The 17,347-nt window shown below is 38.9% G+C and overlaps 1 protein-coding gene across 1 annotated transcript in view; it reads left to right on the forward strand.

Annotated features, from left to right (window-relative positions):
• Window positions 1-17,347, forward strand: part of Sh3gl2 (SH3 domain containing GRB2 like 2, endophilin A1) — a 171,014-nt gene that overhangs the window by 120,420 nt on the left and 33,247 nt on the right. The window contains exons 2-3 of the mRNA XM_028753629.1: window positions 7,979-8,047; window positions 15,945-16,017. Of these exons, the coding sequence (XP_028609462.1) occupies window positions 7,979-8,047; window positions 15,945-16,017 (142 nt within the window). The remainder of the gene's footprint in view (window positions 1-7,978; window positions 8,048-15,944; window positions 16,018-17,347) is intronic.

Genomic DNA, 17,347 nt, shown 5'->3' on the forward strand with positions numbered 1-17,347 from the left:
GGACATCAAAGAAACATCTGAATAAACTCTCATTTTTAAAATTATTCAATCTAACAAGTACTAAACCTAGGCTGTAGCTGCACAATGGACTCTGAAAGTCATGAGAGAGGTACGGATGGCCCAGTGACATACCAGTCAGGTAGCATATACACAGAGGGACTTGGAGATTTGGTATTGAAAGTCAGTGTCATGGAAATGTCATCAATTGATTCTTGTTTGGATCCTAGAGAACGTTTATCAATAAAATTCCAATATCAATGGATATGGAGAACAAGTTAAAATCTCTACATTATTTGACATAAAATTTGTATATAGCTTTAGCAATCCATATACAATCTTTACTAAAAACAAAAGTTTCATTGATCATGAGGTCAGGGAACTTGGACTTCATGGCTAACAAAGTTCCTGGCACACTGAGGGCATTAATTTGATTTCTGTTGTAGTTTTTTTTTTTTTAATTTGGTAAATTTACTCTAAAGGCAATTTGTATTCATTCATTCATTCATTCATTCATTTAATGTTATTTGCACCAAAAATAATCTTAATCTGAAAGAAAGCAATGGGGTTTGCAATGTGGAACCTGACTTTAATTCCATCACTTGGGAGGCAAAGGCAGAAGAATTATAATGTTTCAAGGTCAGCCTGATCTAACAGATTCAAGCCAACCAGGGATGTATTCGTGACACCTTGTCTAAAAGAAAGGAAAGGAGCAGCACTATGTCATTTTCCCTGCAGACCTACTATGTGCTGTTTTCTTCCTTCCTCCCTTTCCCATCTGTAGCCTTCCTTTGCTTTATTATAAAGTACACTGAAGTATGGAGAACTGGGTCCCTTGCTTTCTTTAGGGAAACAGATTCAGGTGGATACACAGAGATGGTGATTACTCACCCAAGGGAGTTCTATTTCGGTAACTTTGCCCACGTGATCATGGATACTGTCTGAGATCTGGGGCAGGCTGGGACTCTGGCAGATATTATGATATCTCTGCCATGGCAGCTTTGATTTTATTCTGAAAGCTTTTCATGGATGAAAACCTGCCCATACTGTTAAGGATAGTTTCTTTTAATGAACACCTGTAACCAATCATCAGTTCTTAGCCTGCCTTCCTTAGTGACTGACTGAACAACTAGGTATCATAACCCAGCTCAAGGATAAGCTTTCCAGTTTTAGTTGTAAGTTTACAGAGAATTCTGGAAGCTCAGATGGAGCCCTCCCTTTCCCTGTAGATGAGTCATCTGGTGTTATGTCCTAGGTCATTTGATTTGTTAAGAACATCTAGAACTTCATTATCAGTGCTGCCCCTTCTCTCAATGTGAGTACAGTTTCCTTACTCAAGTGAACTTGTGATACAGCTTTCAACAGAGTTGAAGAAACAAGCCCCACAAAATATAGCTTTGCCTCATGTCTTATGAGACAGTTTTTTGGTAGAACTGTGAGGCACATGTAGTAAACAGTGAAAAAGAATAAAATCACCTGCAGGCAGAGTAGAAAAGCATTCTAGAAGCACTACATTTCTCTAGAACACTGCCCTCTGGAGTTACTCTTCATCTAACGAAGGGCTTGATGAAGGAGAGGGTAAAATAAATGCTTTTAAAAGTATTCTCGTGTTATCTCCACTTGACAATTTTCTATGAGACAAAAATAAGATTACTTGCAAATGAAGCTTTAGAACATCCTGCCTTTCTGTGTTTATAACCCCTGTGTGAATGAATTACGATTTGAGAAAAAATAAATTATAAAAAAAAAAGAAGTAATACTTAGAAAGTGCCTTCCTTCTGAGGAGCGCACTCTACGTGAAGCATAGGAAGTAAGTCACCGGCTTCCATAGAAGGGTATGTGGATGTAATTAACCAGATTTTCCATGGGAAAATTTCACTTTGGGGAAATGAGGGTTAGAAGGTTATTACTTTTAACCCCAGTGATCCACAGCAGAAAAAATGCTTTATACTCAGTGGCTCGCAACCTATGGGTCACCACCCATTTGGGGGTTGATCAACCCTTTCACAAGGTTTACTCAAGACCACTTGAAAAACACAAATATTTATATTACAATCCATAAGAGTAGCAAAATTACAGTTGTGAAGTTGCAGTGGATATAATTTTATGGTTTGGAATATCAGCACAATATAAAGCGTCACAGCATTAAAAAGGTTGAGAATGCCGATACAGATTGATGCCTGCATTTTCTGCATAGTTTGTGACAAGGAAGAAGATAGGAGGTCGCTGGGGAAAGACCAAGTACTTAGCCTCACCCACGCTTCTTTCAAAGGTTTTAGCTGTAGATATTCAAAGAAAAACTTATTGAATTTCTTTTTAAGTCTATTTTTTTTAATAAAAATGTTCCAGTGTTCTTCTACTTTGTGCTCAGGAACAGTCAGACTTTGCTTAACCTAGAAGATACATAAGAATACTTTTACTTCTAAAAAAGAAAAAAAATAATGTCTAGATGGCCAAGATCAGTGTGTATTTTTTGAAATTCATTTTTTGAAACATCATGGCATTTAAGTGTTCCAGTTTAAGGACTGAGAAAAGCTGGCGCGAGACTTATATTCCATAAAGGGAATCTACCCTGTCTTTCACCCATGGGAGCACCACCATCTGGAGCACTCCAGTTCTGCACATAGGAAGCCCTGGCATCAGGAACGTGCTGCTGTAGAATTCACCTTTCTGACACGCCGACAGCTGTTGAATCCAGAGTTTCTACTTATTGAAAGTCACTAAAGGCATTTATGAGGATTGGAGGACACGCTTTCAGTCTCTCAGATGATGCTCTACAGAAAGGGAAAACAAAACAGCATGCTATGGGCTTGCTTAAGACAGCTTCTCGTTGAAGAGCTTGTACCTTAAATAGTGCTATTTGCTTGGTGATATATTCTAATTTATTTACATTTTGTCAAAATGTAATTAGAAGCTGAATGTTCCACCTTTTGTGTGTGTAACGTTTTTTTGTTAAATCATAATGACCCTTAAGCAGGGATGTGACTGTAAGATACAGTAGTTTTAACTGTAAGATATAATAGCTTCTCTAGCAGGTGCTAGGCTAAGGTTTGGTATAACAGCCTGCCTAAAGAAGGTTCATCATTTTAATAATTACTTTTTAAACTTGTAACATTCTCTTCCACTCATACTCTGGTTTAATTTTAAAGTAGTCTACTGTTGAATGATGTAGGTCTCCCTCTCAGAGAGACAGAATTGTTATGTATTTGTCATTTTTTGCAACTGAGAGTTTACTTTGTAAGGAATGGAATTTATGTCTCTTGGATATTTTGAAGAATCATTGTCTCAAGTGGCTTAAAGGAAGAAAGAAAGGGGAGAAATGATGCAATTATATTTTAATTAAAAATATAAAATAAATACAATCTACATTCAATAAAAATATCATACATATTAGGTGCTTGAATTTTTTAATTTTTGGAATGTATTCCTTATAGAGACAAAATATACTTAGAAGGTGTCTCTAGTTTATAGAAGTTCAGAGCCAAAATTAACTCACATGTAAGTAAGTGTCTTCCTGTTGTAATTCTCATTTAGATTTTCTTTGTCTTGACTCTGCTCATTATATTACTGAGGTGTCAGCCCTTTTAAGTAAAACAAATGCAGTATGGGTTCTATAAGTTCCACCTTACTGTTCAACTGGGCAAACATCCTTCGCACTTTTGCTAGTGAAGTAGATCTGCTTGCACAATGGGCAATGAGTCTCATTAGAAGTCTAAAAGCATCCTGCTTGGTTGAACAATCACCAATAATAGAGAAGATAAGTGTATAAGTGGACATTTAAAACAATATATAGGATTTTAAGAACAGAAAAGGGAATAGATGCAATTATAGAGCAGAGGAGACTTGGTTCTGTATGATAAGCACTAGGAGATAAAGCTAACAAAGCAAAACCAGAAGCAAGCAGAGAAGTTAGGACCTAAATTAGAGGCGTAAGAGTGTATCGGCTGATATGATTTACTTTGGAGATATCTATGGCTCTTCTGTGTTTGGTAAATGAAATGTAGTGATGGCCAGGATCTGAGCTGCTTAGAGAAGATGGAGTCTGGAGGTGACAGGTGGCTGAAGGGCTGATGACTCACAGCTGCAAAGCAGGCCAGCATCCTCTGGGTGAGGGACAACAGGATTTAGTCCTCTTTACAATGTGCCTATTTAGCATATAGGCAATAGCCTGAGACTGAAGACTCAGAATTAAGAATTTGATGTAAGCTAGAACTGATTGTTGTTACTGAAAAGCTGCACCTCTTGTGAGACTAGCTAAGAGTGATGTGTCTTAAGTGTCTCTCTCATGTTCACTGCAAAATTCCCATTGCTTTTCACTTTGTCAAATCTTTAGCAACTCCTCCTTAGGGAATACAATCAAAAAAGATGAGGGTAAGATAACTGGTCTGGATTTTAAAAAAAAATATTCGTTGGGTTAGAACACAAAGCACAAGGAAAATATATTGGTAGAAACAATTAGAGGTACAAGCTGCCTGTTATACTAAAGGGGCCTTTTGGACATCTTGTACCCTTAAGGTTATAGGTTTTTAGATAAATTAGGGAGTTGTGTTTGTTTAGGTATTGTTTTAGGTTTGTAGCTGATGCAAATAGAAATATCAGCTATCTTGTACCAATCTGTTTGAATTAATTGCTTTTTCTTTAAATTTCTTTTTAAATAAGTGAGCAAGTTTTCAAATGACTAGAGTATTATTAACTAGCCATCAGAGATACTAAATATATTAACTCTTGTGAGATCTTAGCTTTAGGATCCACTTCAGTGGAAAATGATAGCACAAAATAGTTACCTAATAAGGAAGAAAGAAGCCTCCATCATTGGCCTGATGGGCTAAAGATCCTCATTTCCCTCACCTTGAGTCTTACTCTTACACATTACACTTTAGTAGCACTTATTCAAATGAAAGGAGATGTTTGCCATACTCCCACAGAATGAGTCAGTTGTTATTTAAGTAGCCCAATATTTTCTTCTGTGCCATGATATACATATATAGATCCTTTGGGACCTGAAAGATTATCACAGAGAATAGATGGAATTATTTTGAGTACTGCTTCCTTCTCAGGAATATAACTTGATAATAAAGTTACATATCCTCATGGATCGGTGCTTAGCCCAATTGTAAGCAGAAAGGCTTCATCCAGCAGTTGATGGTAGCAGATGCAGAGACCCACAGTGAAATATTAGGCAGAACTCAGGAAACACTATGGAAGGGATGGGGAGAATTGTAGGGGACAGAAGGGTTGAGGACACCACCAGAACACAGCCCACAGAATGAACTAAGCAGGGCTCATGGGGGATCACAGAGACTGAAGTGACAATCACAGAGACTGTATGGGTCTGAGCTAGACCCTCTGCATATATATTAAGGTTGTGTAGCTTTGTCTTTCTATCAGACATTCAACAGTAGAAATGGGGGTATCTCTGACTTTTTTGCCTGCATTTGGAACCCCTTTCCTTCTGCTGTATTGGGTTGCCTTGTTCAGCCTTGATATGAGGGCATGCATCTAGTCTTATTGTAATCTATTATGTATGTTTGGTTGATATACCTGTGTAGCCTGATTTTTTTTTTTGAAGGGAAACAGAGGAGGAGTGGATCTGGGAGAGTGGACAGAGGATAACCCAGAGGAGTATAGGGAAGGGAAATTGATGTAATGTATGAGAGAAGAATAAATAAATAATAAAAATAAAGTTGTATATCAACCAGCCTATTAGGTCAGCATCAATATGAAAGTGCTAGCTATTGTCATTCACTGTGCATGATGGACCACTTCAAAGAAGCGTAAATGTAGCAGCTTTGGTAGAGAAAAAGTAATTTTTCCCTCTGATCTAGTCTGGTTTTGTTCCTTTTCCTTCTCTGCCCTCTTTTGGATATGCTTTGTAAACAAAATAGCTGGTGCCAGTAGACCAGTGGGCTGGAGTCAGTACTAATCACTGACATACCCCCAGTATCTCATCTGATACCTAGACTCTGCTACTGTGGTGCTTAGCAATTGATGGATAGAGATAGAAGAGAAATTGAGACAGTTCTCAGTTGGACAACATAGTATTAAAAGCATGGTATGAACTTTTGAGCTTTAGATTAAGACCATGATTTTTTTTTTCAGAGATTGGGTTGTCACTACTGTATCAGCATTTTCTAATTTTAACACAGTAGAGGCAATTCCTAGGTACAACCTTTTAGTGTATATTTTGAAAATAAATGAGGGACATTGACCTCAGTTACAGGTCACATGAGGTCACACCTATGATGATCCCCTGTCAAAATGAGACTTTGCATACAGTGAATTTTTCTAACATTGGAGACAACTGTGTAGCATGGAGATAGCAATTAATAGTTGTCCAGAAAATATTTCTCTATAGTTTTGGTCTTAAAGTAGATTAGAATTTGCTTGCCAAATTTAGTGGTCAACTATATATTTTAAGCATAAGACACAGAAGGGCTGAAATATGAGCTAAATTATTGTCAGTGAGCAAAAGTGACCAAGATACAAATGTATTGATATTATTTTCATTAACATTTCTGCTTGAAACATTGATGTTAATCTATCTACAGTTGTACTAAATAAAATTCCAGCTTCTCAAAGTGTGGAATGAAAGTTACATAAACTAATTTGAGAAACCATATTGCTAGAAGCAGACGTGCACTTTATTAGGGAGTAGAGTTTGCTGCATAGATTACAGGTTCAGATGTAGGTTCTTACTACATCACATAATTTTCATGACACCTGGGTCATAGTCTATCCCACACTGTATTACGTCTGTTATTGCTGATTCAGTAAACAGTGGGATCTTACATGCAATGATGTTCTTCCCTTCTGAGTGTTTTCCTCTTGGCAGAAACCAGTGAAAGGCAGAGAGAAAATAGCATAAGAAATACACCCCAGGGTCCAACAAGAGATTGCCAGCACTTTCAGGGCCAAGAGTTGGAGCTAGATCTCCAGAAGTCCATGCAAGAAACACAAGCCAAGCTCACTGACAAAACCCACATTGCTGTCAAGATGGCTGCAAGCAGAACACAGTGGGAGCCCCTGTGAATACTCTCAGCCAAGTAACTCTTGAAGGAAGTTAAAAACCATACTCCAGTATCTGTGCCTATAGACTTTATGTAACTCAGTGATGTCTTAGGGGAAAATATATATCCACCTTTACAGTTAGGGTATTTGGAAAAAAACAAAACAAAACAAAACACTATTCCTGTCTAATGAAATCAGTGGGTTTTATCTATGATTTTTGTCATGCATTTTTATTATCCTTGATTTGAATCATAATTTCTGAAAAGAATGGTATATCTGTTCTTATTAATGTGAAGTTTGTATTGGAAATTGATAATTAGCATATGCTAATTGACAGTTAAAGCTGAATAGTAATGGAAAATGACTAAGTGTCAAGGAAATCCCCTCAACACAGTTTGATGTAGCTTCTTGCCTGCATGTGAGGATATAAACAGGGAGAGTGCAAAGCAAGTCCTTTTATCTGGAATCATCTGGGCTCATTTCTTCTCTAATAGTTAAATGGATGCTTGTGATTATCTGTTCAATAGCCCATTGAAGAACAGGTTGAACAAGTAGCAATTTTCTACCTAGGAGCATTTTAGATCCATTATCAGAGGGAAATGATTATTGTGTGATGATGCTGTTCCTCAGGACTTACTGAAGAAAATGTTAGCAATTAGCTTGCTGTAAAGTGATTTGTGTAACAGAAAGCACTGGGGTTGAAATCAGAAGATGCAGGTTTGAATTCCTGCTTCAGTACGCCAGGCACATGACCTTTGGGATGTTGCATAGGCAAGCTATACTGTGCTGCTATGACAACGGAGCTGCTGACCACAGTCAGGGGATGGTTCTGAAGTCATGTTAGATGCTGTTTAGACAACTGTTCAAAACATATTTTTTATAAAAAGAAAGAAAGAAAGAAAGAAAGAAAGAAAGAAAGAAAGAAAGAAAGAAACAATTTCTAATGATTCCCTGTTGTTTTTGTCTTCTGCAGAAAGTGAGTGAGAAGGTCGGAGGAGCAGAAGGCACCAAGCTGGATGATGACTTCAAGGAGATGGAGAGGGTGAGTCCTCGCTTCCTGGCCCTCCCTTGCCATGGAGTTGTCCCCTGTCAGAGGGAACTGTGACGCTGCTCTGTACTAGAGCCTCAAAATGTTCTGATCATTGAAGATACTCCCTTCCCTTTGTATTTTGAAATAGAAATGGAAAGCACCCTGTGTCCCTTGTGTCCCTCCAGAGACTAGAGCCTCTCTGGAGAAGCATGAGGTCTGCACCTTTCCTGATAGGTTTTATTATCACTTTCCTGAAATAGTGTGGTGCAGAGCTGTGGTTGAATTTGAGTGAAGTGGAAATAAAAGAGGAGAAAATGGAGAATGATGTCTCAAATCTTGTAAGAGACTTTGAGTCTCTCTCTGACTGCAGTGGACATTCCTATTAGGATGCTTCCTGCCAGAGGCAGGTTGGAGTACTGAGGAGAGAGTGGTTTGGGAGTCCAGTTGACCTGGCCTACACTCTGCATGTCCACCACTTATTATTAAAGTCCAGTGTTTGTGGAAGTCTATTTTCAGATGGGAGTACAATGAGAATACTAATGCTCACTTAATAATTTTTATTATAGACTAAAGTAAATCATTTAGCATTCTGCCTGAAACATAGGTTCCCAACAAGTAAGCTGGAGTTTGTGGATTAAGTCTCTTTTTCTTTTGAGACATTAAAGATATTTTCTCTTTCACTTTGAGGTTGTTCTTAGCAAGAACTGTTTAGATTTAGGCAGATAAGCAAGTGTTGAAATGCATAGAGAATATTGTGGGTTGGTATTGAGGGACTGGTCCTGTGCCTGAAGACAATGTTGTGAGTCTATACCCAATACCTCACAGCTACTTTCCCTTATTTCCTATCTCCAGAGGGTTATAAATTCCCTCTGATCTTTATCCAAAGCTGGTAAACAACTTTCATGGTGGTAGAAACAGGACCCTACCCTCCCTTGTCAAGTCCGTGTCTACAGACAGACACACATCTGCAGGAGGAAAGCTTACACTTTCTCCTTAGGAGCCCAGGGATCTGTTAACTTGCTTCAGCCTCATAGTTAGCCCTCCTTAGCTTCTCCTCTTTGTTCATTTTCTTGAGAGGACTTCCAGTGTGCTGCATGGTTAAGAACCACATCAGCATAGAAGCTGAGGCCAGCACTTAGCAACTTGAAATGTGCAGGTGTCAGGAGTTATTCCCACACTTCACATGTGCCCAGAGTAATGCTGCTAAACTAGGTATCTGACTGTAGATTCAAGACAAGCTAGCTCTTTGTGTCTTAAATGAGACTAAAAACCGAAGGAAACGTGGAGACTGGAGCAACTAATTAGATCTTTGGAGACTTACTTTGCTGTGAAATCCATGCCAGTCTTACAAACTAATTAAAACGAGAGGATCTTGCCAAGCATCTTACTTTAGACAAATATCACAGACTTCCCTCCGAGTCTGAAGATGAAGTATGAAGAGTTTTGGTCCTTATTTCATCAAAAATCTCTGGACTATTTATTTCAAACCTCAGTACTTCTGCTTGAAGAACATACGTGTATTCCTGCATTTGGGTTTTCCTCTAGGTAAATTGAGATGTTTAGGTTTAAGTACAGTGTACAAATTGTTTTATTTGATTTTTATTGCATATGTCCTTTATCTTATCTGTGAGTTTCCTAAAGTTTGTAAAATCGTGCTTTGCATATTGGAAGGTAGGCTTTTTCTACAGTCACTGAAGAGCATTTGCTATGGATTTAGAATCTCAATCCCTTGATATTCCTGTTCATATGTCAAGTACTCATAAAAAATATTTTAACTCAGTCTCCCTAAACCTACAGACACATCATCCACCGTATCACCCTTTCATGGTTGGTTTTCTGTTCATCAAATGTTTGGGGTGGAGAAGGCTTTATTTAGTTGTATTCTCCAAGGTGCAATTAGACAACAACATGAGATAAATTAGAGGTCTGTAGCAGACAGCACTCCTGGGAGGAAGATGGCTGTTCCTAGAAGTTCTTTCTAATCTCAGCCTAACCTGCTCTGCTACTGAGATGCAGTCCCAGCCTGTCGCTGCTTTCATAGACAGAGTGTCCTTCCCTAGCTGATGCCTTGAGGCCTCTGGCTGTCTCCACAGAACCAATAGTACTCTTGATGACTGTTCTCTTTCTCCTAAGTACCTAGCATGGAGTTGCTTTCATTTTAACTGTAAATGTCACCATTGTTTATCAATTTAACTAAGTATAGGCTAAATTCCATTCTGTGATCCAGACATTGGGCAATTTTTTTTTCTTTATAAAGCTGCAGATTTCTGTTGTTGCTGTTTATAGAAGATTCTGGAATCTGAGGAACTTCTGGTTGCTTGTCAGATTTACATCTGTTACTGCAGTTATAATAATTAGGGGAGGGTTTTGATGAGTTGGTATGTACTTATATTCATTAATTCACTTGGAAGATAAATAAATACCACCAAGTGCCAGGCATTGTGCTAGGAACTAGAAACAGAATGGTGCATGAGGCCCAATCCCTCAAAGAGCTTTCAATTTGGGTTGGGAAAAAAAGGAATATAAGTAGATACCAAATAAGACACAGTGCTTAGGGCCCTGGGAGGATTTCCTTGAAAAATATCAGAGAGGAGATAAACATGAGCTCCTTAGAGCAGTGGAAACTTCTAGAGGAGAGAATACTGAGCTGAATCTTCAAATATTCTCTTGCACTGCATATGAATATCATGCAAACTCCCAGTCAAGAGGGATAATGTCTTTCTGCAACCTGAAAAGCATCTTGCGGAAAATCTGTGTTAAGGTCACAGAAGGCTTTGGGGCTAGAAACATGGAAATAAGTGCTTTAAATAAAAATAGAATCCCTAAGGGGCAGCCTCAAGTTTTAAGAAAGGCAAAATGTTGAGAAAGAAAAGTTGCCATTCCAATTGAATATGAGGGTAGAGGCTGTTGGCAGAGTGCAATGTCAAGAACACTGGTGGATGGTGTCCAAGGGCATTACTCTCATGTCTTAGATTTTTCAGAGAGACAGGTTTAGTATTTTCTAACCCCTGATGAGAGAACTGGGATTCATTAGTAGAAACCACCTGAGTCACAAGATAGACCTTCTGTTTATCAAAGTTGTTGTTGTTTTGTTGTTGATTTTGTATTTTGGTTTTGTGTTGTTGTTTTGCCAGACCTGCTCACATTGAAACACAGGCTAAGCCTATAGTTCTCATCTGTCATGAGGGGCATACTACTTGTTGCTTGAGTTTTGTAGCAAGTAGATTCCAGTGATATGCCTCACATGGGGGAGAAGATTGGAAAATTGCAGTCAGTATGTTCAGAATATTTCCTCTGAGTAGACTTGGGGTTTACCATGATACTGGAGTTCCTCCTTCATGGAACAGCAGTGAAGGAGACATGGTCACTGGCCCAAGACACTCACTTACTGGAGTAAGCTAGATGGAGGGCTGGAGTCACAAACAACATGAGCTCCAAAGATATCCTTCTGCTCTACCGGAACTTCCATGGAAACAGGCTTCCTCTCAGTTATATGTGTAGAGTATATTCCAAGCTATACTTGGTATGCTGTAATGCCTAAGATGATTAGCAAAATTAAAATTAATGTTAGAGTAATCAGAGCCTAAATCATGCTTCATCTTCAAAATACTATTTCTCTGCCAGCCTTTATGAATACAGGATTTCTGCTTTAAAGCAGGGAGTTTAGAGATGGATGTTAATTCCCCTGGAGTCAGTAGGGTGTAATTAAAAATACCACTCTTGGATCAGCCTGTGTCTCTCTGCCAGACAGGCCTTCCCAGGGTGCTGCTTCCATTATGTCCCTGTGACTTGTTTATTCAGCACTTCAAGTGTGTGTATATTCTTAACTCCAGTAATATTACATTTAAAATGTTGAAAAGATGTTGGTGTTTTATATGGCCTTTTAACTTCTTTCACATAACCACTGTGAATTATCCCATGTCCAAGTGATCATTTAATTCATGGCATTATTATTGGTGGCCAAACCCTCAGACTATCTGTACAGCATATAAGGTGTTCTGGCTTTGACATTTGACATCTGACAATATGAAATAATGCCCTTGATACTTCCATTGCAATGTAAAAGATTACATAGTTTTCTTGTTTATTAGTTCAGAAAATACTGATTTATTTTCTATAGGAGAGAATGGTATCATTTAGAAGTGTATGAAGAAGTAAGTCCATTATATTAATTCACCAATTCACTGCCTTTTAGAGTTCTGGTATCTGATACCTCAAGACTGGAATTAACAACCTCATTCATAGATTAAGCAGGACATGTTGGATAAAGCTCACACCTTGCTAGCTCAGGAATCAGCACATTCTTTTGATAAATCTTTTATACTTTTGGGCCCTTGGGGTCTTTGCCCACTGTTACTGCTCTCTAGGGCTATTGAAGCACAGAAAGGATTCATTGACAATGCCTATGTCAGCGAGCATGGCTACATTAAAAGTAAGTTAGAGCTAACAATGAAATTAGAAAAATGTATGGCTATTATATACATAAAATAGAAATGTTAACTCCTTATTTTAACCCTTTAATATATGCAGGTATGTTTAGAATATATTTCTAAACTCATACATAGTAAAGAGGTGTAGCCCTGCCTGTGGCCACAGATGAACTGGTTTGACCTGAAAAGGAGGCTGGAAATGAAAAAAGGACAGAGAGGCCTCATCTTCCACATTGTTTGAGACATGGTCTCTTACTTACAGCTGTGTGTGTCAGGATAGCTGGTCTGTGAATTTAGAGTCTCCTGTCTTTTTTTTTCTTATTTATTTATGTATTTATTTGCCTTACATCTGAATTGCAGCCCCATCCTCTTCTTCCAGAAGAAACTCACAAACTCCTCCCCTTGTACACAGAGAAGGAGAAGCCACCCTTGGGTATCAACCCTCCTAGGCACATCAAGTCACAGCAGGACTAAGCACTGAGGCCAGAAAAGGAAGCCCAGCTAGGAGGATACAAAGGCAGGTAGTAGAATCAGAGACAGCCCCTGCTCCAGTTGTTAGGGGACCCACATGGAGACCAAGCTGCACATCTGCTACAAATATGTAGGTGGGTTAGGTCTGGTCACTACATGCTCTTCAGTTGTTCAGTCTCTGTGAGCCCCCATGGGCATAGGTTAGTTATAGAGGTTCCTGTCTTAACCTCCTATCTGCCAGTAGGCCATATCAGGATCAAGACGATTGTGTTGCTGTATCTGGCTTATTCCATGGGTGGATTGTTGAGATAGAAACACAGGCCTTCAGACTTATGTGGCAAATACTTTATCCATTGAGCTATCTCTCTATCCCAAGAGAGCCATTTGTTTGTTTCTTTATTCCTCTGGATTCACAGTTATAGATTTCAAGACTTATTAATGGAAAAAGAGTCTAAAGTATTGAGAGTTGTTAAAACCTTGGTATTAAGAAGATGAAAGTAAAAAGACCAGAGTCGGTGACAAATATGTGCCCATGATTCAGCCTTTTAAAAAATAGTTACATTTTACACATGGATTTAGAGTCCCTAAGTATGTGCCTGTGTTGTATACATTCACAGTCCATTTCCTCTCAACAGTTCATGTCCCTATTAACCCCTGTGCTAGAAGCTTATATTATATTCTAATTAAATACTGAAACAGAGCTTATCTTGTACTGAAAACAGAAGTACTAGAAGCTTCTATATCAGTGAACTCAGAGTATGAAAAGTCTATGTGTTCTCAACTTCATAGGAGACTTTGGTCAGACCATAGGGAACACTGCTATCTTTTTTGTCCCCATTCTATTTTTAGGTTGAATTCTACTCTGATAACTAAACATAATACTCTTAATATTGCCATCTCTAAGGTCTCTGGAGATCTGAGATTACTGGCTTGATCTCCACAAACTGTTTCCCATGTCTTCCTTGATGACTCACCTATGAGCAGTATACAGTAGGCACTGTTGCTACAGCCTCTATTGAGAAGTTGGAACAGTTGAGGATAAGTGGCCCAGCTAGTCAGCATAGCTGTGCCACTTCTCCAGGGTCAGATCCACATATTTACTGTAGATAAAATTCTCATAAATGTTGAGGACTTTCATAACTAGAGGATGGTGTGGCAGTTCTTTGCTCCTGACCCTGTTGGGTGGCTACTTTCATGTCCCTAAGCCCACTTGGGAATAGTACAAAGTGTCTTTTGGTTCTGTTATTATATCTTCTAGAATTGAGGAAAAATATTTCTTCCTGTATTCTGGTAGAGACCTTTCAGGTTCACAGAAAACAACTATCTAGAGCAAGGTTCTGAATCTTGCTGTATTTTTTTTCTCCTTCATGTAAAGATGCAGAAATCTCTTTGTTGAGAAAGAGATGGGGTAAACGTGGAAATGAATCAGCCTCCTTGTAGCAGATGACACCACAGTTTCAAATGGCCACTAGGTAGTTCAAATCTCAAGTCTTCTGATGCTTTCTTTCTTAGAAACCTTGACCTTTGGATTGCAGAGGACACTTAGATACATTTGGCATCTAGTCACTCAATCCCTATTTGTCTTAGAGTCAATAGGAGATGTGTATTTGTCCTCTCAAGTTCTCTGCAGTTTCAGCATGTTTATTCTGTACACAACCTTGAACTTGTCCCACCGGTATCAAGCAAGTGTTCTTTGACTTGAATTCATAAGGTTGCCTGGCATTTTGATAAATGCCAGGATCTCATTTTGCAGTCTACTAGCCAGGGGATCTGCCACTCCTTTACCACTAATTATCTAAGCCTCAAGTATCTTAAAATATTAAGTCAGTCAAAAGGATAATGGTACAAGGTTCACAAGCAGGCTAATGCATCCTAAAGAGGACACTTGTAAACATTATTTTATAACACTACAGGGTCACAAGGACAATCATGTTTTTGCTTATTATCATAATCACAACCGTACCCTGTATTATGACTTTGGTGGATAAGAAGTTACTAAATATTGAAAAAAACGAACCAGATAAGATATTTCAGTAGATAGAGAAGAGAAGCAGGTTACCCTGTACAAAGCAGTTAGTTCTAGATATTGCTATGAAAAGCAAAGAAACAAAAATATTATCAATGTCAGGAGAGCTGATTTATTACTATTAGTCATTCAGCTCTGTTGTATGAGCCAATACCCTGCACAGTCTGATAAGAAATGATTCTCGTGGAGAAAAGTAAGTGGTTCTAGATTATGCTCTTTCTCTGACCTGGTTATGTGGAGAGGGCGGGGTGGACTGCAGGAGGAAATGCTGACCCTTTCATAACATTCAGAGACAGGATTTTCATGCTAGAATCTGGTATTTATAATTAGCCAAGTGTTCAGGACCAGCTAGATGTGTTTACTGAGGGCTTTTATACCCTGAAGATGTCAGAAGAACGTAAACAGTATAAGCAGAATTGAAGAAGACATGGTCTTTTGAAAGTATCATTATGGTTACTGTTGTTATTTTATGTATTATCCATGAGCATGACACATACAATGAAGTGTGTACACCACAGGATGGTTATAGAGGCCAGAGGACAGCAGTGTGGGCTTAGTCGTCTCCTTCCACCTCTGTGGATTCCAGGAATTCAGCTGAGGTCTTCAGGTTAGCTGGTAACTTTTATCTGTTGAGCCACCTGGGTGTCCCTGCATTACTCTTTGTGAAGGAGAAACCTGTCACTGAGTTTGGTCCATTCATAGCGTCTAGTAAAAGCTTGAGGGCACAAGTGTTACTGACATAATGTGCATCGATTTTGCTGAAAGGTAACGAAGTGTACTTTGAAACAGAGTTTGGGAAATTACCAGTTTCCTTTGGATGAATAGGCTTTTCAACAGGCAGTGCTAACACACAAGGCCATCTTTCCTTCTAGCTGCTCCTCAAGCCTCTCACCTGCTCCTGCAGGACTTGTCACTGCAAGAAAACAACAAGGCTCTAAAATAAGTGCTTATATCGTTTACCACATTTATTTTGTCATTGCAGAAAGTGGATGTCACCAGCAGGGCTGTGATGGAGATAATGACAAAAACAATTGAATACCTCCAACCCAATCCAGGTAAGTGTTGGTCTGTACAGTTGGAGTTCCTCTCCGGTTCGACTTTCACTGATTGACAGCTTAGATTTGGTAGGTTTCTCCTTCCTAGTGGGAGAGGGGCCATTTTAAAGTTCATGTTGAAATGACTGCAAGATGCATGGTATTTCATCCAACTTCGGGGTATTGAACCATGAGTATGTAAGGTTTGGGTGTCGTATCATGCCATGGTAGCTACAAGTTCTTCTCAGCTGATCTGTAATTTTTACAAAATAGTAAGAAAGAATATTAAGATGGTTTTGAAATGAGTTGTGATGATTTCCAAAAGATGTGAAAGAGAGAAAGGCAAGTATTTCTGTGGACTACAAATGATTTGTGCACATAGGGCACAGAGGACTGTCCCTTCTTAGTCTTCTACAGATACAACACAGGCCAGCATTTGTTCCTGCAAGCCTCTTGCACTAGATTAGAGACAAGAATTGCTAGAGATAATGGGGAGTTCCTAGAAGAGAGAACCAGATATGGCTGCTGCTAGCTCGGTTATCCATCTAGGGAACAGTGCAGAGCATCCACCACCATAGGCCTTCTTACATTGTACAGGCTTCAGGTCCTGACCACAACTACAACTTGAAGCAAGGCTGAATGTGCTACTTGGTGAAATATGTGTGGAAAGCTGGTGGCCCTTGAGTCTGTAGATTTTCTGGGAATTTCTCTTAAGATGCTAGGTCTCTGGGAGTCCTTGAGATACAGGCAACTATTTAAGTCCTAGTGGGTTCAGATACAGGGCCTAAGTGACAGAATGGGGGGGGGGAGCAGAGGTGCTAAGGCTGGCAGGCTCTCTCCTGACTTTTGCTGCCAACTGAAGCTTTCTTTCAGTCTTTACTTACCATGGAGGTTCAGTTGATATTTCAAAAGAGAATCAGTGTTATGGAAATTATATTCTCTCTACTTTTCTTAAGTCAAATTAGAGATATGATATATGAAAAGGGGAAATTTAGAAGAAAATATGATAGAGTACAGTGTGAGTTTAACTGTTGGTAGACTGGGTAAGTTTTCATGCTGATCTATAAGTCACCTAACAAATAGGAAGAAAGCAAGTTTCATATTGTTTCCTTGCTTCTTCGTAGTGCTTACATTCCACAGAGTTACAAAGATCTCACAGATAGACATCTATTCAAACTGTAACAGGCCACGTCTTGAAACAAGAACAATTCACCTCACTGTACTTTGCCACAGTTATTGTTTTATAGATGCAAGAAATGTTCCTATTGTCTTTGCAAAAACCCTTATAGTATCCCATTTCTTCATATTCATGTTTGAATTATACTGGTAACTAACTTCTGTGGGGCCTACA

Source organism: Grammomys surdaster, unplaced genomic scaffold (assembly GCF_004785775.1).
Source record: "Grammomys surdaster isolate TR1022 unplaced genomic scaffold, NIH_TR_1.0 125951, whole genome shotgun sequence".
Classification (NCBI taxonomy): Eukaryota; Metazoa; Chordata; class Mammalia; order Rodentia; family Muridae; genus Grammomys; species Grammomys surdaster.